This window comes from Pseudophryne corroboree, chromosome 3, assembly GCF_028390025.1.
Source record: "Pseudophryne corroboree isolate aPseCor3 chromosome 3, aPseCor3.hap2, whole genome shotgun sequence".
NCBI lineage: Eukaryota > Metazoa > Chordata > Amphibia > Anura > Myobatrachidae > Pseudophryne > Pseudophryne corroboree.
Window position 1 is genome coordinate 197213162 of NC_086446.1, and position 25336 is coordinate 197238497.

At 43.6% G+C, this 25336-nt stretch overlaps 1 protein-coding gene across 3 annotated transcripts in view; it reads left to right on the forward strand.

Moving 5' to 3' along the window:
- SH2D4B (SH2 domain containing 4B) overlaps positions 1-25336 on the forward strand; it is a 525622-nt gene that overhangs the window by 166621 nt on the left and 333665 nt on the right. For all 3 annotated transcript variants that reach the window (XM_063958772.1, XM_063958770.1, XM_063958771.1), the window contains 2 exons: positions 12010-12169; positions 22921-23068. In XM_063958772.1, the coding sequence (XP_063814842.1) occupies positions 12010-12169; positions 22921-23068 (308 nt within the window). The remainder of the gene's footprint in view (positions 1-12009; positions 12170-22920; positions 23069-25336) is intronic.

Genomic DNA, 25336 nt, shown 5'->3' on the forward strand with positions numbered 1-25336 from the left:
CGGGTGTGTTTTGGATTCGGGTGTTTTTTTCCAAAAACACTAAAAAACAGCTTAAATCATAGAATTTGGGGGTCATTTTGATCCCAAAGTATTATTAACCTCAAAAACCATAATTTACACTCATTTTCAGTCTATTCTGAATACCTCACACCTCACAATATTATTTTTAGTCCTAAAATTTGCACCGAGGTCGCTGTGTGAGTAAGATAAGCGACCCTAGTGGCCGACACAAACACCGGGCCCATCTAGGAGTGGCACTGCAGTGTCACGCAGGATGTCCCTTCCAAAAAACCCTCCCCAAACAGCACATGACGCAAAGAAAAAAAGAGGCGCAATGAGGTAGCTGTGTGAGTAAGATTAGCGACCCTAGTGGCCGACACAAACACCGGGCCCATCTAGGAGTGGCACTGCAGTGTCACGCAGGATGGCCCTTCCAAAAAACCCTCCCCAAACAGCACATGACGCAAAGAAAAAAAGAGGCGCAATGAGGTAGCTGTGTGAGTAAGATTAGCGACCCTAGTGGCCGACACAAACACCGGGCCCATCTAGGAGTGGCACTGCAGTGTCACGCAGGATGGCCCTTCCAAAAAACCCTCCCCAAACAGCACATGACGCAAAGAAAAAAAGAGGCGCAATGAGGTAGCTGACTGTGTGAGTAAGATTAGCGACCCTAGTGGCCGACACAAACACCGGGCCCATCTAGGAGTGGCACTGCAGTGTCACGCAGGATGTCCCTTCCAAAAAACCCTCCCCAAACAGCACATGACGCAAAGAAAAAAAGAGGCGCAATGAGGTAGCTGTGTGAGTAAGCTAAGCGACCCTAGTGGCCGACACAAGCACCGGGCCCATCTAGGAGTGGCACTGCAGTGTCACGCAGGATGTCCCTTCCAAAAAACCCTCCCCAATCAGCACATGATGCAAAGAAAAAGAAAAGAAAAAAGAGGTGCAAGATGGAATTATCCTTGGGCCCTCCCACCCACCCTTATGTTGTATAAACAAAACAGGACATGCACACTTTAACCAACCCATCATTTCAGTGACAGGGTCTGCCACACGACTGTGACTGATATGACGGGTTGGTTTGGACCCCCCCCAAAAAAGAAGCAATTAATCTCTCCTTGCACAAACTGGCTCTACAGAGGCAAGATGTCCACCTCATCTTCACCCTCCGATATATCACCGTGTACATCCCCCTCCTCACAGATTATCAATTCGTCCCCACTGGAATCCACCATCTCAGCTCCCTGTGTACTTTGTGGAGGCAATTGCTGCTGGTCAATGTCTCCGCGGAGGAATTGATTATAATTCATTTTAATGAACATCATCTTCTCCACATTTTCTGGATGTAACCTCGTACGCCGATTGCTGACAAGGTGAGCGGCGGCACTAAACACTCTTTCGGAGTACACACTTGTGGGAGGGCAACTTAGGTAGAATAAAGCCAGTTTGTGCAAGGGCCTCCAAATTGCCTCTTTTTCCTGCCAGTATAAGTACGGACTGTGTGACGTGCCTACTTGGATGCGGTCACTCATATAATCCTCCACCATTCTATCAATGTTGAGAGAATCATATGCAGTGACAGTAGACGACATGTCCGTAATCGTTGTCAGGTCCTTCAGTCCGGACCAGATGTCAGCATCAGCAGTCGCTCCAGACTGCCCTGCATCACCGCCAGCGGGTTGGCTCGGAATTCTGAGCCTTTTCCTCGCACCCCCAGTTGCGGGAGAATGTGAAGGAGGAGATGTTGACAGGTCGCGTTCCGCTTGACTTGACAATTTTGTCACCAGCAGGTCTTTCAACCCCAGCAGACCTGTGTCTGCCGGAAAGAGAGATCCAAGGTAGGCTTTAAATCTAGGATCGAGCACGGTGGCCAAAATGTAGTGCTCTGATTTCAACAGATTGACCACCCGTGAATCCTTGTTAAGCGAATTAAGGGCTGCATCCACAAGTCCCACATGCCTAGCGGAATCGCTCCGTGTTAGCTCCTTCTTCAATGCCTCCAGCTTCTTCTGCAAAAGCCTGATGAGGGGAATGACCTGACTCAGGCTGGCAGTGTCTGAACTGACTTCACGTGTGGCAAGTTCAAAGGGCATCAGAACCTTGCACAACGTTGAAATCATTCTCCACTGCACTTGAGACAGGTGCATTCCATCTCCTATATCGTGCTCAATTGTATAGGCTTGAATGGCCTTTTGCTGCTCCTCCAACCTCTGAAGCATATAGAGGGTTGAATTCCACCTCGTTACCACTTCTTGCTTCAGATGATGGCAGGGCAGGTTCAGTAGTTTTTGGTGGTGCTCCAGTCTTCTGTACGTGGTGCCTGTACGCCGAAAGTGTCCCGCAATTTTTCTGGCCACCGACAGCATCTCTTGCACGCCCCTGTCGTTTTTTAAAAAATTCTGCACCACCAAATTCAAGGTATGTGCAAAACATGGGACGTGCTGGAATTTGCCCATATTTAATGCACACACAATATTGCTGGCGTTGTCCGATGCCACAAATCCACAGGAGAGTCCAATTGGGGTAAGCCATTCCGCGATGATCTTCCTCAGTTGCCGTAAGAGGTTTTCAGCTGTGTGCGTATTCTGGAAAGCGGTGATACAAAGCGTAGCCTGCCTAGGAAAGAGTTGGCGTTTGCGAGATGCTGCTACTGGTGCCGCCGCTGCTGTTCTTGCGGCGGGAGTCCATACATCTACCCAGTGGGCTGTCACAGTCATATAGTCCTGACCCTGCCCTGCTCCACTTGTCCACATGTCCGTGGTTAAGTGGACATTGGGTACAACAGCATTTTTTAGGACACTGGTGAGTCTTTTTCTGACGTCCGTGTACATTCTCGGTATCGCCTGCCTAGAGAAGTGGAACCTAGATGGTATTTGGTAACGGGGGCACACTGCCTCAATAAATTGTCTAGTTCCCTGTGAACTAACGGCGGATACCGGACGCACGTCTAACACCAACATAGTTGTCAAGGACTCAGTTATCCGCTTTGCAGTAGGATGACTGCTGTGATATTTCATCTTCCTCGCAAAGGACTGTTGAACAGTCAATTGCTTACTGGAAGTAGTACAAGTGGGCTTACGACTTCCCCTCTGGGATGACCATCGACTCCCAGCGGCAACAACAGCAGCGCCAGCAGCAGTAGGCGTTACACGCAAGGATGCATCGGAGGAATCCCAGGCAGGAGAGGACTCGTCAGACTTGCCAGTGACATGGCCTGCAGGACTATTGGCATTCCTGGGGAAGGAGGAAATTGACACTGAGGGAGTTGGTGGGGTGGTTTGCGTGAGCTTGGTTACAAGAGGAAGGGATTTACTGGTCAGTGGACTGCTTCCGCTGTCACCCAAAGTTTTTGAACTTGTCACTGACTTATTATGAATGCGCTGCAGGTGACGTATAAGGGAGGATGTTTCGAGGTGGTTAACGTCCTTACCCCTACTTATTACAGCTTGACAAAGGGAACACACGGCTTGACACCTGTTGTCCGCATTTCTGGTGAAATACCTCCACACCGAAGAGCTGATTTTTTTGGTATTTTCACCTGGCATGTCAACGGCCATATTCCTCCCACGGACAACAGGTGTCTCCCCGGGTGCCTGACTTAAACAAACCACCTCACCATCAGAATCCTTCTGGTCAATTTCCTCCCCAGCGCCAGCAACACCCATATCCTCCTCATCCTGGTGTACTTCAACACTGACATCTTCAATCTGACTATCAGGAACTGGACTGCGGGTGCTCCTTCCAGCACTTGCAGGGGGCATGCAAATAGTGGAAGGCGCATGCTCTTCACGTCCAGTGTTGGGAAGGTCAGGCATCGCAACCGACACAATTGGACTCTCCTTGTGGATTTGGGATTTCAAAGAACGCACAGTTCTTTGCGGTGCTTTTGCCAGCTTGAGTCTTTTCAGTTTTCTAGCGAGAGGCTGAGTGCTTCCATCCTCATGTGAAGCTGAACCACTAGCCATGAACATAGGCCAGGGCCTCAGCCGTTCCTTGCCACTCCGTGTGGTAAATGGCATATTGGCAAGTTTACGCTTCTCCTCCGACAATTTTATTTTAGGTTTTGGAGTCCTTTTTTTTCTGATATTTGGTGTTTTGGATTTGACATGCTCTGTACTATGACATTGGGCATCGGCCTTGGCAGACGACGTTGCTGGCATTTCATCGTCTCGGCCATGACTAGTGGCAGCAGCTTCAGCACGAGGTGGAAGTGGATCTTGATCTTTCCCTAATTTTGGAACCTCAACTTTTTTGTTCTCCATATTTTATAGGCAGAACTAAAAGGCACCTCAGGTAAACAATGGAGATGGATGGATTGGATACTAGTATACAATTATGGACGGACTGCCACGGTTAGGTGGTATAAAAAAACCACGGTTAGGTGGTATATATTGTAATACAATTATGGATGGACGGACTGCCTGCCGAGTGCCGACACAGAGGTAGCCACAGCCGTGAACTACCGCACTGTACACTGGTTGATAAAGAGATAGTAGTATACTCGTAACAACTAGTATGACTGACTATGACGGTATAAAGAATGAAAAAAAAACCACGGTTAGGTGGTATATATTGTAATACAATTATGGATGGACGGACTGCCTGCCGAGTTCCGACACAGAGGTAGCCACAGCCGTGAACTACCGCACTGTACACTGGTTGATAAAGAGATAGTAGTATACTCGTAACAACTAGTATGACTGACTATGACGGTATAAAGAATGAAAAAAAAACCACGGTTAGGTGGTATATATTATAATACAATTATGGATGGACGGACTGCCTGCCGACTGCCGACACAGAGGTAGCCACAGCCGTGAACTACCGCACTGTACACTGGTTGATAAAGAGATAGTAGTATACTCGTAACAACTAGTATGACACTATGACGGTATAAAGAATGAAAAAAAAACCACGGTTAGGTGGTATATATTATAATAATACAATTATGGATGGACGGACTGCCTGCCGAGTTCCGACACAGAGGTAGCCACAGCCGTGAACTACCGCACTGTACACTGGTTGATAAAGAGATAGTAGTATACTCGTAACAACTAGTATGACTGACTATGACGGTATAAAGAATGAAAAAAAAACCACGGTTAGGTGGTATATATTGTAATACAATTATGGATGGACGGACTGCCTGCCGAGTTCCGACACAGAGGTAGCCACAGCCGTGAACTACCGCACTGTACACTGGTTGATAAAGAGATAGTAGTATACTCGTAACAACTAGTATGACTGACTATGACGGTATAAAGAATGAAAAAAAAACCACGGTTAGGTGGTATATATTGTAATACAATTATGGATGGACGGACTGCCTGCCGAGTTCCGACACAGAGGTAGCCACAGCCGTGAACTACCGCACTGTACACTGGTTGATAAAGAGATAGTAGTATACTCGTAACAACTAGTATGACTGACTATGACGGTATAAAGAATGAAAAAAAAACCACGGTTAGGTGGTATATATTGTAATACAATTATGGATGGACGGACTGCCTGCCGAGTTCCGACACAGAGGTAGCCACAGCCGTGAACTACCGCACTGTACACTGGTTGATAAAGAGATAGTAGTATACTCGTAACAACTAGTATGACTGACTATGACGGTATAAAGAATGAAAAAAAAACCACGGTTAGGTGGTATATATTATAATACAATTATGGATGGACGGACTGCCTGCCGACTGCCGACACAGAGGTAGCCACAGCCGTGAACTACCGCACTGTACACTGGTTGATAAAGAGATAGTAGTATACTCGTAACAACTAGTATGACACTATGACGGTATAAAGAATGAAAAAAAAACCACGGTTAGGTGGTATATATTATAATACAATTATGGATGGACGGACTGCCTGCCGACTGCCGACACAGAGGTAGCCACAGCCGTGAACTACCGCACTGTACACTGGTTGATAAAGAGATAGTAGTATACTCGTAACAACTAGTATGACACTATGACGGTATAAAGAATGAAAAAAAAACCACGGTTAGGTGGTATATATTATAATACAATTATGGATGGACGGACTGCCTGCCGAGTGCCGACACAGAGGTAGCCACAGCCGTGAACTACCGCACTGTACACTGGTTGATAAAGAGATAGTAGTATACTCGTAACAACTAGTATGACTGACTATGACGGTATAAAGAATGAAAAAAAAACCACGGTTAGGTGGTATATATTATAATACAATTATGGATGGACGGACTGCCTGCCGACTGCCGACACAGAGGTAGCCACAGCCGTGAACTACCGCACTGTACACTGGTTGATAAAGAGATAGTAGTATACTCGTAACAACTAGTATGACACTATGACGGTATAAAGAATGAAAAAAAAACCACGGTTAGGTGGTATATATTATAATACAATTATGGATGGACGGACTGCCTGCCGACTGCCGACACAGAGGTAGCCACAGCCGTGAACTACCGCACTGTACACTGGTTGATAAAGAGATAGTAGTATACTCGTAACAACTAGTATGACACTATGACGGTATAAAGAATGAAAAAAAAACCACGGTTAGGTGGTATATATTATAATAATACAATTATGGATGGACGGACTGCCTGCCGACTGCCGACACAGAGGTAGCCACAGCCGTGAACTACCGCACTGTACACTGGTTGATAAAGAGATAGTAGTATACTCGTAACAACTAGTATGACTATGACGACGGTATAAAGAAAGAAAAAAAAATACCACGGTTAGGTGGTATATAATTATACAATTATGGATGGACGGACTGCCTGCCGAGTGCCGACTGCCGACACAGAGGTAGCCACAGCCGTGAACTACCGCACTGTACTGTGTCTGCTGCTAATATAGACTGGTTGATAAAGAGATAGTATACAACAATATACTACTATACTGGTGGTCAGGCACTGGTCACCACTAGTCACACTGGCAGTGGCACTCCTGCAGCAAAAGTGTGCACTGTTTAATTTTAAATTAATATAATATTATGTACTCCTGGCTCCTGCTATAACAACCTGCAGTGCTCCCCAGTCTCCCCCACAATTATTATAAGCTTTTATACATTGATGTGCAGCACACTGGGCTGAGCTGAGTGCACACAGACTGAGTCACACTGTGTGACTGCTGTGTATCGTTTTTTTCAGGCAGAGAACGGATATAGCAGAGAACGGATATATTAAATAAAAGTTAACTTAACAACAACTGCACTGGTCACTGTGGTAAACTCTGTCTGCACAATCTCTCTCTCTCTCTCTTCTAATCTATTCTAATGGAGAGGACGCCAGCCACGTCCTCTCCCTATCAATCTCAATGCACGTGTGAAAATGGCGGCGACGCGCGGCTCCTTATATAGAATCCGAGTCTCGCGAGAATCCGACAGCGTCATGATGACGTTCGGGCGCGCTCGGGTTAACCGAGCAAGGCGGGAAGATCCGAGTCGCTCGGACCCGTGAAAAAAAAAGTGAAGTTCGTGCGGGTTCGGATTCAAAGAAACCGAACCCGCTCATCTCTAATATATGAAGTATCAAAAAAAAAAATCCTCACAAAAAGACTGTAATGCAAAATCGTCCCTGCTCTACCATGAAACTGCTGTACATTTGTGTGAAGTTTTCCCACATACTTGCCAATCTGTAATGTTCTGGGGGGGTAATTCAGACCTGATCGTAGCAGCAAATTTGTTAGAGTTGGGCAAAACCATGTGTGCTGCATGGGGGGCAGATGTAACATGTGCAGAGAGAGTTAGATTTGGGTGGGGTGTGTTCAAACTGAAATCTAAATTGCTGTGTAAAAATAAAGCAGACAGTATTTACCTTGCACAGAAACAAAATAGCCCACCCAAATCTAACTCTCTCTGCCAATGTTATATCTGCCCCACCTGCAGTGCACATGGGGGGTAATTCCGAGTTGATCGCAGCAGGAACTTTGGGGGTCATTCCGAGTTGTTCGCTCGCAAGCTGCTTTTAGCAGCTTTGCACACGCTAAGCTGCCGCCTACTGGGAGTGAATTTTAGCTTATCAAAATTGCGAACGAAAGATTAGCAAAATTGCGAATAGACACTTCTTAGCAGTTTCTGAGTAGCTTCAGACTTAATCGGCATCTGCGATCAGTTCAGTGCTTGTCGTTCCTGGTTTGACGTCACAAACACACCCAGCGTTCGCCCAGACACTCCTCCGTTTCTCCAGCCACTCCCGCGTTTTTCCCAGAAACGGTAGCGTTTTTTCACACACTCCCATTAAACGGCCAGTTTCCGCCCAGAAACACCCACTTCCTGTCAATCACACTCCGATCACCAGAACGAAGAAAAAACCTTGTAATGCCGTGAGTAAAATTCCTAACTGCATAGCAAATTTACTTGGCGCAGTCGCACTGCGGACATTGCGCATGCGCATTAGCGACTAATCGCTCCGTTGCGAGAAAAAAATAACGAGCGAACAACTCGGAATGACCCCCTTTGTTAGGAGTTGGGCAAAACCATGTGCACTGCAGGGGAGGCAGATATAACATGTGCAGAGAGAGTTAGATTTGGGTTGGGTGTGTTCAATCTGCAATCTAAATTGCAGTGTAAAAATAAAGCAGCCAGTATTTACCCTGCACAGAAACAAAATAACCCACCCAAATCTAACTCTCTGTACACATGTTATATCTGCCACCCCACCCCCACCCACCTGCAGTGCACATGGTTGTGCCCAACTGCTAACAAAGTACCTGCTGCGATCAACTCGGAATTACCCCCATGGTTTTGCCCATCTGCTAACAAATTTGCTGCTATGATCAGGTCTGAATTACCCCTCATCTGCACTGCAGGGGGGGGGGGGGAGATATAACATGTGCAGAGAGAGTTAAATTTGGGTGGGGTGTGTTCAAACTGAAATCTAAATTGCAGTGTAAAAATAAAGTAGCCAGTATTTACCCCGCACAGAAACAAAATAACCCACCCAAATCTAACTCTCTCTACACGTGTTACATCTAACCCCTCTGCAGTGCACATGGTTTTGCTCAACTGCTAACAAATTTGCTGCTGCGATCAACTCTGAATTACCCCCTATGTTAGCAGACATCCATGTTATGCTCTAAAAACAAAACTGATGGGAAACTGACTCATACTGTACAGTAGATGCCATGAGAATTACGTTTTCAGAACTGTCTTCTCATTTTGTTAGGACTTTTTAATCCCCCCCCCCCCCCCCATCTGTTATAAAGCCTCATAGCAATAGAATACTCAAGATGTCAAAAAATGCTTTTCTTGATCCACTTTCTATAGGACCACAGAATGTTACTCTGAGGTCCATTGAAGATCAGTGCAATTACAGGTGCATTCATAGTCAATTAGTTATAAATTGACACCTCAGATGTGATTACTGACCCTAACTCTTGGATCCGCAATAAAGTGTTTACATCCACTATTGGGAAATCTAGTTCTGATTATGACAAATAAGACCCTGCTACTTCATGACACTGCACACTGATGATGTAGTGCAGCTCTTTTTGTCATTAAGGTTACATTCAAGGTTAATGCTTCCCTTCAGTGTGTCTTTCATTGGCTTCTTAAAGGAAAACTATAGTATATTATTTTCAGTGATCTATAGATCCCCAAAAAGTACTATTATCTGTATAGAACTATTAGCTGCATGCTTTTTCTCCCTGATGTATGTAAGAGTTGTCATAAATTGTATGGAACGTTACACCAGTAAAAAACAAAAAGAAAATATGTATTGCTTTAAGTGATTCTGTAACCCCTCTGGCCAAAATATTATGAACATGGCTAAGTGGTTATAAGGTCCCTATTCCTCATTAGGGGTCACATTACGCATATTGAGGCTGGGCCTTTGACTGCACATCCTAATTCTAAACATAATGAGAGGTGTTACTACAGAAAAAAGTGAAAATGCAGCTGCACGCTCTAAATACTAAACCATTTTTAGTATTGAGAGTGTGCGCCTGGATTTTCTCTTTTTTTCTGTGTGGGGCTCAAGCTTCTCTGATGTAGGGACAGCTGCTTCCAACTGGGTTAAATCAGGGTATTGGTCTTCTGAAGGATGCAGCAGCAGATCACATAAACATTCAGTGGGTGACTTTCTACTGCAGACGCCTTTGCTGCTTTTGCATATGTCACCACAGCCAATCCATACAAAGACACTGCAGCTCTGCAATACTGTACATTTCTGAATCAGGCCCTAAAATATGAAAACAAAATGCAAACTGGTTATCGAAAGTGATGTGGCAAAAATGAATAACATTTAATCTACTTGTCCCATTTCCAACTTACAAGTTTATTTTTAGGTTGATGCTGACTTTTAAAAGCATGCTATAACTCTTAGGTTATATAGAATTAAATGTCCTTGCTTTATCCAATGTACAGCATTTTGAGTTTGTTAACTTCCCATATATAGAGAATTACTGGGTACCTTTTTTTAGAACTAATGTTGTTAATATAATACAGTATGTTATGCTACTATCTGTCAATTTTTTGGCTTGTTTCATAATTTAAAATCTAAGAAATAATTCATAGCATGAAGAGAAAATGTTACAGCTGTTTGCATTTGCATCACTGGTTCATGTACCACTATAAAATGACGATATTATTATGGCTTGGAGTTCCAGGATTGTGCTGTAAGCGTGTATTGCCACAGATCCAATTTTGAAAATGGGCCATTGTACTGTATTAGTGGGTAAACCATACCAAAAGAACGTGCCCCCCCCCCCCCCCCCCCACACACACACACACACACACACACACACACACACACACACACACACACACACACACACACACACACACTTAATTTCATTTGTGAATGCTACTGTACATGAGAAAAATAAAAATCAAATACAAATTGTAGGTAAGGAAAAAAATAAACAAATATGGCTTTATATGGCTTTAATGTCTTAGAGTGAGTTTATTAGTTATTTAAAAGCTATTACGACCATTTTTTAAAAATAATCCCTGAATCTTCAGTATTCCACTTCTGGGGTACTCTCGTTCTGTGCTGTTAAGGTCTCAGGTGAGACTGGATAAAATGCCTGACTTTTGGTCAGGCCATAGCAGAACTCTTGTTTCAATAATTATCTCTTTTGGATTTCAGGTCACTAATGCTACCACTTTTCAAACTGCAAGATGACACATCCGTAACCACAGAAGCTTTGTTGCTGCATATTTGGAAAAAAGTTCAATCAGTTGCCTCAAGAGCATATAGAAAGGCTTTGGGCCTTGCAATTCATATAAATGAAATGTAGATAGTGAAAGGTGCTAGAGCTCAAAGCTATTGCAAGACATTCAACATTTACACATTAGTGACACTTGCAGTGAGAAATATATATAGTAAAAACCTGATTACAAATGAATGACTCTTCACACTGGTCGGCTCAGTCACATGACTTCTTGATTCAGCATAAATCTTTTAACAGCATTTTTGTTTACACGAGATGGCTTCCTGACACTAGCTATGCCCACCAAACCTAGCTATCGTCCTACTGCTACTGAGTGTCAGAAGCCCCACCCACTGGATCCCACAATAATTTTTCCCTTCACACACTCCAGCGCAATCACACCCAGGTAGTGCAGCTGTGTGTAAAACTTTTCCGATGGGAAACAATGGGACTCTTAACCCTCTCTGCCCCTTGTCCTAGGGAGTGAGTACTGTTCTGGACATCAGAACACTCTTTGCCACAATATCTTAGATAGACAGATGTATAGATTCCATCACAGCATATTCTACTTTAATGCTATTTCATCCATCTCAATATAGAACACGGGATGTAGGATATATTTTCTTTTGATCTGTAATGGATGAGAAGAAGACAATCTAGCACACTTCTAACAACTAGTGTCTGCACTGGGACATTTGTTTAAAAAGAAAAAACCTTGATGTTAACTGATATATGATCATTTCTGGGTTTGTTTATCAACATCTTCCCAATTTGTCTTGAAATGGTTATCTTTTGTAAACCTGTTTTTTGTTTCTTTTTTTTTCTTTTGAGTTTTTTTTTAAACATTTGATTGTATTTTTTCCAGATAACTCAAAACACATACAGTGGCTACGGGGGTGTGATGGAGAAGTATGGGTCTGGATCATGGGAGAAGCCCAGGGAGATAAGCCATATGAGCAAATTTCTGAGGAGCTCATGGCAGAGAGTGCCAAACAGCAAGCTCAAAAGGAGGCAGAGGAACAATGGTGAGCTATTACTTTACATCCTTTTGAATGTTGCCTATATATGTATATGTAACAGGCAGCACTCCACAGACTAATTATATTGGAGATTTGGTTTTCACATTTTTTTAAATCGAAACACCCCAAATCTTAGGGGATCCTAGTATTTCCAAGTATTTCCGAGTCATGGCTCTGAACTTCCAACCACACTGATCCCAAAACAAGGCAAAATGTCATGTTCCCAGTGTCGGTTCTTGCATGTTTTGGAGTCATAACTGTTAGACAGTGGATCACAACAGACATATATTAAAGCAATATTTCGAAAGTATGGAATTTCTAATGACAAAAACATAAAGATGGTAAAGGCCATGTCACCAACCAGCCAGGAGGAGATAAAGGAAATGAGAGAGGTTCCTTATCAAAATGCTGTTGGTAGCTTGATGTATTCAAGAATTGGGACTCACACCGACATCACACATGCAGTGAGCCAGGCGAGACAGTTTGCAATTAACCATGGGAGGCAACACTGGATTGCAGTCAAAAGAATCTTGAGATACCTAAAAGGTACAAGTTCATTAAAGTTGGTGTTTACAAAGTCAAAAGGTACGACTTTGGAAGTTTTCTGTGATGCTGATTGGGGATCAAATGAGGATGACCATCATTCCTACATGGGATACTTGTTCATTTTGGCAGACACAGCCGGAAATTGGCCGATCAAAAAGCAACCTACTGTTGCCCTATCCACGACTGAGGCGGAGTAAATGGCACTTACAGAAACTGCAAAAGAAGCTTTATGGATGAAGGAGACTTTAAATGAGCTTAGCCTTCTTTACCACAGTGAGACTATCAACATTACGTGTGATAACAAGGGAGCAATTGATTTGTCTTCCAGCACCAAGCATTATGGATGGTCAAAACACATTGCCATTAGACATCGCTTTATCTGTGAGTTAATGGAAAACAAGTATGTCAATGTGGATTACATAGCAAGCGAGAGCAATGCTGCTGATATGTTGACAAAGGGACTGTCATCACACTTGCTGAATATGTTCATGACAAAATGTGGACAGGAATACTTTTGAGAAATGTTGATTTGTTTTACTGTTTGCTTACCATGCTTTATTAATGTGCTTTCGGTTACAGGAAATTTTTTATTGAGAAATGTTTTTGATAAAGTGTTCTGCAAATGTATGTAACCAGAGACAGCTTTGAGTGAGGGGGGTATGTTAGACAGTGGATCACTCTGCGGTCTGTCTCTGTTCCCAGCAGTAGAGGCAGCTTCACTGCTCTAGTGTTTTCCCTCCTTGTGTTAGCTCAGTGCAAGAGGAGGTGCTTAGTGCACAGTCTGAGAGAGTTCTTCCTGGGAGAGACAACTGCACTGACGTGCAGCTTCTACTCTCCTGAGTGTGTGACCTTGTCTACCCCGCAGCTGCACCCTAGGTGTACTGAGATGCTGTGTCACTGCTGTACTGCTTCACAAGTATACTCTGAGTTCCTGCTGCTGCAGAACAGCTTCTTTATACTACAAGCTGTAATCTCTGTTATATGAATAATAAACCAATCATGCTGGTTAAGTGCCGTTGTGTATACTAACATCCCTATCCAACACCGCAACACTCTGCTAACAGGATCTTGATTTTTTTGGATTCTATATAAGTATCTCCCTCGTGATGGAGTGCACCATTTTACAGGAAGGAACAGGGCTGGAGACTGGAGAAAGTGTGTTTAAAGAAAAACAAAAACAAAAAACAACAACTTTAAAGTGCCTTTAGCAGCATTCTTTAGCACACCCATTCGGAGTATGAGGATCGGTAAACAACATACCATACAGAATACTTTACTTCACTGGTTACTTGTCAGTCACACACACACACACACACACACACACACACACACACACACACACACACACTGCACAGTTCACAACTGTGCATACACACACTGCACGGGTGGTCTTCAATATGCCGACTGACGGGATCCCAGCGCACAGTATACCGGCGCCGGGATCCCGACAGCCGGCATACCGACACTTATTCTCCCTCGTGGGGGTCCACGAACCCCCTGGAGGGAGAATAAAATAGTGTGGCGCGCATAGCGCGCCACCGTGCCCGTAGCGTGGTGAGCGCAGCAAGCGCGCAAGGGGCTCATTTGCGCTCGCCACACTGTCGGTAATCCGGCGGTCGGGCTCCCGGCGCCGGTATGCTGGTCGCCGGGAGCCCGACCGCCGGCATATCGTAGTGAACCCCACTGCACAGCTACACACACACACACACACACACACACATGCACACGCACACACACACACACATACACACACTTTACAACTGCACACAGTGTCAGACTGGGGCATGAAGGGCCCACTGGGAGAATGCTGTGGTAGGGGCCCATGCACATGGGTGTGGCCAGCATCTAGTGGGGGTATGGTTAGCTACCACAGATGGCTTTAAACTGCACAGGACTATGGTTCATTTTCTATAATATATTGCTGTTGTTAACCATTAGAGAGTATATGGTTTGGGGCCCTTTCTAAGTATACATAGTTAATACTGCTAGTGCATTTATGATAATGTACCAGATTAAAAGCAGCAATACCATCTAGAAAGTAGACCATAGTACTGTGCAGCACAATGCAACATGAATATAATGTATATTTCTAGTCTAGAATCTGATCCCTAGAGGGGTAGCTGTACCCCTGTGGGCCAGTCCAACCCTGACTGACTGCACACACACATAACCTAAAGCCATTTTTCAGTTTTCCTGTTTACCCCCCCCCCCCCATGCACACACTTATTTAAATTTTTGAAGAGTGATGCAGTGAATCTTATTAGCTGGGTTGTGTTACTGGGTGTATGGCATGCATGATAGTGATGAGCACCGGAAATTTTTCGGGTTTTGTGTTTTGGTTTTGGGTTCGGTTCCGCGGTCGTGTTTTGGGTTCAAACGCGTTTTGGCAAAACCTCACCGAATTTTTTTTGTCGGATTCGGGTGTGTTTTGGATTCGGGTGTTTTTTTCAAAAAACCCTAAAAAACAGCTTAAATCATAGAATTTGGTGGTCATTTTGATCCCAAAGTATTATTAACCTCAATAACCATAATTTCCACTCATTTTCAGTCTATTCTGAACACCTCACACCTCACAATATTATTTTTAGTCCTAAAATTTGCCCCGAGGTCGCTGGATGGCTAAGCTAAGCGACCCAAGTGGCCGACACAAACACCTGGCCCATCTAGGAGTGGCACTGCAGTGTCACGCAGGATGGCCCTTCCAAAAAACACCCCCCAAACAGCACATGACGCAAAGAAAAATGAAAGAAAAAAGAGGTGCAAGAAGGAATTGTCCTTGGGCCCTCCCACCCACCCTTATGTTGTATAAACAGGACATGCACACTTTAACCAACCCATCATTTCAGTGACAGGGTCTGCCACACGACTGTGACTGAAATGACGGGTTGGTTTGGACCCCCACCAAAAAAGAAGCAATTAATCTCTCCGTGCACAAACTGGCTCTACAGAGGCAAGATGTCCACCTCATCATCATCCTCCGATATATCACCATGTACATCCCCCTCCTCACAGATTATCAATTCGTCCCCACTGGAATCCACCATCTCAGCTCCCTGTGTACTTTGTGGAGGCAATTGCTGCTGGTCAATGTCTCCACGGAGGAATTGATTATAATTCATTTTAATGAACATCATCTTCTCCACATTTTCTGGATGTAACCTCGTACGCCGATTGCTGACAAGGTGAGCGGCGGCACTAAACACTCTTTCGGAGTACACACTTGTGGGAGGGCAACTTAGGTAGAATAAAGCCAGTTTGTGCAAGAGCCTCCAAATTGCCTCTTTTTCCTGCCAGTATAAGTACGGACTGTCTGATGTGCCTACTTGGATGCGGTCACTCATATAATCCTCCACCATTCTTTCAATGGGGAGAGAATCATATGCAGTGACAGTAGACGACATGTCCGTAATCGTTGTCAGGTCCTTCAGTCCGGACCAGATGTTAGCATCAGCAGTCGCTCCAGACTGCCCTGCATCACCGCCAGCGGGTGGGCTCGGAATTCTGAGCCTTTTCCTCGCACCCCCAGTTGCGGGAGAATGTGAAGGAGGAGATGTTGACAGGTCGCGTTCCGCTTGACTTGACAATTTTGTCACCAGCAGTTCTTTGAACCCCAGCAGACTTGTGTCTGCCGGAAAGAGAGATCCAAGGTAGGTTTTAAATCTAGGATCGAGCACGGTGGCCAAAATGTAGTGCTCTGATTTCAACAGATTGACCACCCGTGAATCCTTGTTAAGCGAATTAAGGGCTCCATCCACAAGTCCCACATGCCTAGCGGAATCGCTCTGTGTTAGCTCCTCCTTCAATGTCTCCAGCTTCTTCTGCAAAAGCCTGATGAGGGGAATGACCTGACTCAGGCTGGCAGTGTCTGAACTGACTTCACGTGTGGCAAGTTCAAAAGGTTGCAGAACCTTGCACAACGTTGAAATCATTCTCCACTGCGCTTGAGACAGGTGCATTCCACCTCCTATATCGTGCTCAGTTGTATAGGCTTGAATGGCCTTTTGCTGCTCCTCCAACCTCTGAAGCATATAGAGGGTTGAATTCCACCTCGTTACCACTTCTTGCTTCAGATGATGGCAGGGCAGGTTCAGGCGTTTTTGGTGGTGCTCCAGTCTTCTGTACGTGGTGCCTGTACGCCAAAAGTGTCCCGCAATTCTTCTGGCCACCGACAGCATCTCTTGCACGCCCCTCTCGTTTTTTAAATAATTCTGCACCACCAAATTCAAGGTATGTGCAAAACATGGGACGTGCTGGAATTTGCCCAGATTTAATGCACACACAATATTGCTGGCGTTGTCCGATGCCACAAATCCACAGGAGAGTCCAATTGGGGTAAGCCATTCTGCGATGATCTTCCTCAGTTGCCGTAAGAGGTTTTTAGCTGTGTGCGTATTCTGGAAAGCGGTGATACAAAGCGTAGCCTGCCTAGGAAAGAGTTGGCGTTTGCGAGATGCTGCTACTGGTGCCGCCGCTGCTGTTCTTGCGGCGGGAGTCCATACATCTACCCAGTGGGCTGTCACAGTCATATAGTCCTGAGCCTGCCATGCTCCACTTGTCCACATGTCCGTGGTTAAGTGGACATTGGGTACAACTGCATTTTTTAGGACACTGGTGAGTCTTTTTCTGAGGTCTGTGTACATTTTCGGTATCGCCTGCCTGGAGAAATGGAACTTAGATGGTATTTGGTACCGGGGACACAGTACCTCCAACAAGTCTCTAGTTGGCTCTGCAGTAATGATGGATACCGGAACCACGTTTCTCACCGCCCAGGATGCCAAGGCCTCAGTTATCCGCTTTGCAGCAGGATGACTGCTGTGATATTTCATCTTCCTCGCAAAGGACTGTTGGACAGTCAATTGCTTGGTGGAAGTAGTAAAAGTGGTCTTACGAGTACGACTTCCCCTCTGGGATGACCATCGACTCCCAGCAGCAACAGCAGCAGCGCCAGCAGCAGTAGGCGTTACACGCAAGGATGCATCGGAGGAATCCCAGGCAGGAGAGGACTCGTCAGAATTGCCAGTGACATGACCTGCAGGACTATTGGCATTCCTGGGGAAGGAGGAAATTGACACTGAGGGAGTTGGTGGGGTGGTTTGCGTGAGCTTGGTTACAAGAGGAAGGGATTTACTGGTCAGTGGACTGCTTCCGCTGTCGCCCAAAGTTTTTGAACTTGTCACTGACTTATGATGAATGCGCTGCAGGTGACGTATAAGGGAGGATGTTCCGAGGTGGTTAACGTCCTTACCCCTACTTATTACAGCTTGACAAAGGCAACACACGGCTTGACAAATGTTGTCCGCATTTCTGTTGAAATACTTCCACACCGAAGAGCTGATTTTTTTGGTATTTTCACCAGGCATGTCAATGGCCCTATTCCTCCCACGGACAACAGGTGTCTCCCCGGGTGCCTGACTTAAACAAACCACCTCACCATCAGAATCCTCCTGGTCAATTTCCTCCCCAGCGCCAGCAACACCCATATCCTCCTCATCCTGGTGTACTTCAACACTGACATCTTCAATCTGACTATCAGGAACAGGACTGCGGGTGCTCCTTCCAGCACTTGCAGGGGGCGTGCAAATGGTGGAAGGTGCATGCTCTTCACGTCCAGTGTTGGGAAGGTCAGGCATCGCAAACGACACAATTGGACTCTCCTTGTGGATTTGTGATTTCGAATAACGCACCGTTCTTTGCTGTGCTTTTGCCAGCTTGAGTCTTTTCATTTTTCTAGCGAGAGGCTGAGTGCTTCCATCCTCATGTGAAGCTGAACCACTAGCCATGAACATAGGCCAGGGCCTCAGCCGTTCCTTGCCACTCCGTGTGGTAAATGGCATATTGGCAAGTTTACGCTTCTCCTCTGACAATTTTATTTTAGATTTTTGAGTCCTTTTTTTACTGATATTTGGTGTTTTGGATTTTACATGCTCTGTACTATGACATTGGGCATCGGCCTTGGCAGACGACGTTGCTGGCATTTCATCGTCTCGGCCATGACTAGTGGCAGCAGCTTCAGCACGAGGTGGAAGTCGATCTTGATCTTTCCCTATTTTTGGAACCTCAACATTTTTGTTCTCCATATTTTAATAGGCACAACTAAAAGGCACCTCAGGTAAACAATGGAGATGGATGGATACTAGTATACTTATGGATGGACGAGCGACTGCCGACACAGAGGTAGCTACAGCCGTGGACTACCGTACTGCGTCTGCTGCTAATATAGACTGGATGATAATGATATTAAAAATATATATATATCACTACTGCAGCCGGACAGGTATATATTATATAATGACGGACCTGCTGGACACTGTCAGCAGCACTGCAGACTCCTAAAGTAAGCTACTAGTAGTATCAAGAAGATAGAAAAAAAAACACCACAGGTAGGAGGTATACAATTATGGATGGACGAGCGACTGCCGACACAGAGGTAGCTACAGCCGTGGACTACCGTACTGCGTCTGCTGCTAATATAGACTGGATGATAATGATATAAAAAAAATATATATATCACTACTGCAGCCGGACAGGTATATATTATATAATGACGGACCTGCTGGACACTGTCAGCACTGCAGACTCCTAAAGTAAGCTACTAGTATCAAGAAGATAGAAAAAAAAAACACCACAGGTAGGTGGTATACAATTATGGATGGACGAGCGACTGCCGACACAGAGGTAGCTACAGCCGTGGACTACCGTACTGCGTCTGCTGCTAATATAGACTGGATGATAATGATCTAAAAAATATATATATATATCAGTACTGCAGCCGGACAGGTATATATTATATAATTAATGACGGACCTGCTGGACACTGTCAGCAGAATGCGTTTATAGAATAAAAACACCACACGACGAGTGTTTAACTTTTTCAGGCAGACAATCACAATATACTGGTGGTCAGACAGTGGTCACTGGTCAGTCACACTGGCAGTGGCACTCTGGCAGCAAAAGTGTGCACTGTTAAATAATATGTACTCCTGCTACTGCTCCCCAGTCTCCCCCACAATTAAGCTGTGTGAGCACTGAGCACTCTGCACAGTCAGATATACATAGATGATGCAGCACACTGAGGCTGAGCACAGATATGGTATACTGTTACTGTGTCACTGTGTATCGTTTTTTTTCAGGCAGAGAACGGATTATATTAAATAATAATATAATAAAACTGCACTGGTGGTCACTGGTCAGTCACTAGTAAACTCTGCACTCTCTGAGTACTCCTAAGCTCCAGTAAATCAAGTGTCTCACTCTCACTCTCTCTCTTCTAATCTAAATGGAAAGGACGCCAGCCACGTCCTCTCCCTATGAATCTCAATGCACGTGTGAAAATGGCGGCGACGCGCGGCTCCTTATATAGAATCCGAGTCTCGCGATAGAATCCGAGCCTCGCGAGAATCCGACAGCGGGATGATGACGTTCGGGCGCGCTCGGGTTAGCCGAGCAAGGCGGGAAGATCCGAGTCTGCCTCGGATCCGTGTAAAAAGGCTGAAGTTCGGGGGGGTTCGGATTCCGAGGAACCGAACCCGCTCATCACTAATGCATGATACATTTTTTTTACAGCCTATCTGTCTACTAGAAAAAATATAGAATTATTGAAGTTGAGCAGTTGTTCCTCCTCTTTTCAAATGTATAATGGTCTGTCATCTTTATTTCTCACATACAAATTAAATAATAATTTGCACAATCATGGATCAGTGTATAGAAGAGCAGGAGAAACCAAGTACTAGTGTTGTGGCTGTTGTCAGTCATAGTACTTCTTTAATATCTACTGAAGGTGGTCAAAGGGAAAGAAAGTGTACAATAGGGTACCTCAAATCTAAACAGCATTTCACAATGGTTAAGAAAACATTACCCCTAAATAGGAGAGGAAAATTTACTGCCATAAAATTTTAAATTGCCAACATGCCATGCTGTTTCATACAATATAAGGCCTATTGCGAAAGCTAGGGCCAAGCACAGGCATCTTCTGTAACCTAACATTTAATACCTAGATATGTCACCTTTAAAATGGACAAAGCAGTGCCCCCCCCCAAAAAAAAAAGAAGAAAAAAACTAAGGCTGAAGAACAAACTGTGTGGTCTGAAAGTTCACAAATCCCTGAGGACAGTTTAGGGGTGTCCACATTAGCTGCTGTACAGTATGTCTGAGATAATGTACAGTGGCTACTGATTCTGAGGCTTCAGATTCTAACACTGTAATCATAAAAGCCTTCTTCCACCATTTCTGAACCCTCTGCAAGTGTGAGGATGAGTAGTAGTAAAAGTAAGGATGAATGCTGATGATGAATGTGTTGGACAAGAAGATCATGAAATTTAGGAGTAGGATGTTGTTTGTGTCAAAGTAAGTCAGTCACCAATGCCAGCAGTTCTTGCCAGTGATGAATAGAAGAAGAAGGACATTGTCATGATGACTGGGCAAAGTACCCAAAAATCCACCTCCTTTGTGTGGAATATTTTTCACCCAAATCATAACATTTGTGAAGTATAAATGAGGAGGTCCATTTCTCTGAGAACCCGACCAACCCAAACTTCACGCTCTGAGCTGGCATACGAGTCGGGCTCGGGTTTTCCTGCCTGACCCTGATCCCAAAATGAGGCAAAACATCATCTTCCAGCTGTCGGATTCTAACAGGTTTTGGATTCTATAAAGGTCTCGGAGATCACGCCATTCCTTCACTCTGTCTGTGGAACTTGTATAGTGCAGACATGTTGTGTCAGTCTAGGGTGCTGTGTCCTAGCTGTATGTGTCCTGTGTTGCTGTGTTGTCCATCCAGGGGTGCTCTGTCCTTTCATCAAGGGACTGCTGTGTCCTCCGGGGATGCTTTGTCCATCCATCAAGGGGCTGCTGTGTCCTCTATGGGTGCTCTGTCCATCTAGAGGTGCTCTGTCCATCCATCAAAGTGTTGTTGTATCCATCCAGGGATGCTCTGTCCATCTAGGGGTGCTCTGTCCATCCATCCAGGGGCTGCTGTGTCCATTAAGAGCTATTATGCCTATATAACCTTAATGGTATGCACTATGTGTGATTTTCTTTCCTTTTTTATCCATATGTTCCATCATCCATGGGTCATTTGACCAAAGATTTTTTAAGCGAGATAAGTCATTGGCATATACAGTATATTTTTTTTCACGTTTCACAGGGTGATTAATTTAACCATTCTTAAAACACTAGCAGGTGCTCTTTATTGCACTTCACTTGCTATATGTTACATGATGTATTGGTCAAGAGCTGCCACTCATTCACATATATCAGGAGTGTTTCACAAGTCTATACGTACATATCCCTCTGACTAGAGCGAAACACCACTTATTCACTGTGTATTGAAGAATAATGTATATATATATATATATATATAGCAGGTATGGACCGGCACTCCTCCTGATGGCCACTCGTGACCCTGGTGCCTCCTGATAACAATTGTGTAGAATCCCAATAAAGATGACAGCGGCACTCAGGGTTTTGTAAACATGCAAAAATTGTATTCAAACGTGAATAGACAGGCCGACGTTTCGGGGCTAACCCGCCCCTTTGTCAAGGTGTTATACACCTTGACAAAGGGGCGGGTTAGCCCCGAAACGTCGGCCTGTCTATTCACGTTTGAATACAATTTTTGCATGTTTACAAAACCCTGAGTGCCGCTGTCATCTTTATTGGGATTCTATATATATATATATATATATATATATATATAAGCCCCAGGCTTAGCAGAAGACAAGCACGGCACTGTAGAATTTTTGAGGGACAACAAACTTTACTCCTTCAACGTTTCGGGGACTTGCACCCTGTCCTCAGGAAGATACAGCAAGCATTTAAACCCACACATACATGCACACACACATATAATCTATATATAAACATTGAGTTCTAATGATATATTGTTATACTGTTTCCCAGAATTTTTTCCCCAGTAGGAAAGCACTCGGACTAAAGCCATGTTTTTCTACAGTCCTAGAGCTCTTCCTAGTTTTAGTGACTATGAGAAATCATACAATTTATAGTAGGGTGTTCATTTTCCCATATATATATATTATTTTTATACATACTGTACAGTATGGCAGATTGTGCTATGAGTGACATTTCCAAGACAATATTAGGGACTAGGGCTATATTCCATTAGACTAGAATTTATTAAACTGTAGCATTGCTATATCCAAGCTGCAAATACTCAGGACTTTATTTAACACTAATGCTACTATCATTTGACAAAGGAAACAGAAAGAAGCAGAAATTGAGAAGAAGTTTCGAGATGCTATGGCCAAAGAAAAAGCTCGCATAGTGGCTGAGAAATGGAAGGTAGAAATTGAAGATCGGAAAGCTGCAAAGCTTTTAGAAAATGAGTTCCAGGAAGAATTAAAGGTATGTAATATAACTTATAATGTGATGTCACATGCAATTTATTATTGTAATATTCATACATATCTGCTTTAATAGAGAATTAAAACAAAATAATACATTTCTTAAATCCTGCATACATTTTATATTAGAAAAAATATTGTTACCTAATTATAATACCAATATGTCTTTTTAGTATTCAGTTTGTATTGTGCTTTGCTAAATGCCAAAACTCTATAGTCGAATACTATATATTTATGTTGATTTCTGTGTACAGTATGACAATTGCGCCATTTGTTCTTTGGAAAGGCAGAATAAATTGACAGTAATATCATATTTTACTTGAGCTGTAACTTACTCTTTGGTAAATTACACACTTAAATGATATTATCCCAGCTCAAGAACCCATCGATGTAACACTGACATGCTGTGATGTAACTAGAATTCTGGATTTAACACTTTCTAAAATTAGTACTAATTTGCTCCCTGTATATAGTTTTTTTTTTTTTTTTACAACCAACAGATTATAGATGTCAACATACTGCAGTAATTATTTCTGCAACTCCAACAAAAAAGCCCCAATAAATTTAAAATACTGTGATTTATTTTTCTATATTTCTAGTTGTATAACTTGTAACCCTTTCAATAGACTCTATATTCAAAAATTGTTTAATCCATAACAAAAAAAAAAAAATCTGTTACTAGCTTAATTCTTTATTAATAAAAATTTGAGGTTGGAACTTAAAAATGCTTGTGTTAAAATTCTGTATGTATAAAATGGTGGTTTACATGTAATTGCAAGTGCTTTGTGACAATTTCAAAAATGCTAATTATTTCTGAAATCAAAATCCATGCAAATGTGTTTGGATTTAAAACATTTTAATATTTCTTTACACATTGTAATGGTAAGGTGTGTTAATAAAGTGCTGATTAGACAATATGAGACCAACTATAGAGTTTTGGCATTTAGCAAAGCACAATACAAACTGAATGCACAAATGCCCCTTGCAACTAAATGTGTAGGGCTCATTCTAGCACCTTGCACCATTCAAAACCTGTTCAGCTCCTCTTTCCTGCCAGGTGTGTCTCTCTCTGCTGTGGTGTTTCTAGCACAGTCTGCTCTGTATATCAGTGCTGAGATATAGACCAGACTGTGCTAGAAGAGAGTGACACCCCAGGAAATAAAGAGGAACTGCACAGTTTTTGAAAGGTGCAAGGTGCTAAAATTAACACTAAGGCCCTAATTCCGAGTTGATCGCAGCAGAAAACTTGTTAGCAGTTGGGCAAAACCATATGCACTGCAGGGGGTGCAGATATAACATTTGCAGAGAGAGTTAGATTTGGGGCGGGGAGTGTTCAAACTGAAATCTAAATTGCAGTGTAAAAATAAAGCAGCCAGTATTTACCCTGCACAGAAACAAAATAACCCATCCTAATCTAACTCTCTGTAAATGTTATATCTGCCACACCTGCAGTGCACATGGTTTTGCCCAACTGCTAACAAATCTGCTGCTGTGATCAACTCTGAATTACCCCCTAAATGCGCATATTCACAAATATGCTGAGTTGTACGCATCTATGTTACTACACCGCCCATATCCATAAATTTGTATATATGTAACCATCATCATTATCTGCACACTTGCACCAGCACCTTTTGCAAGAGATGTGTCTGAAATGAGTTGGGTCTTTCTGTACACACATCTCTACATAGCCCATAAGTACCAATATAGTACATGTCCCCACTCAACTTGACCTACATGCCGATGCCCCTTAAATCCCAGTTTTTACCATTCAGCCACAAGTGCAGTTGCGACTGAAATGCATACAATCTAAATCTTATGAAGATGCATACATTCAACTACAGAACATGCACAGTGCTGAAAATTACATTGACTTTTACATCAGCTCCTGCATACGGTATAAATTTTATATATTACTTTTTATTTAACATAGTACTTTGCATTGTATATTGAGGGGATCATGATACAAAAAAGCATACAATTACATGAAACAGAAGGTTAAGATGGCAATACCCAAATGAGATCACAATGTATTCAGAGTCGGGGGAAACATTTTAAATGTAAGATACAGTTGCAGAAATATAATCGTAGTTGTTGGTGCGAATGTGTCCAATCTATACTCTAGATTCATGGCTCTGGGCAGTTTTTAACTCCAGCCAGAGCATAAGTTACCAGTAGATACAAGCTCATAGCCCAAGGCAGTTGATGGTTACAGGAATAGTGCCTCTTTCTGGCTCCAGGTAGATTGTAATTGCAGAAACAGCTCTAG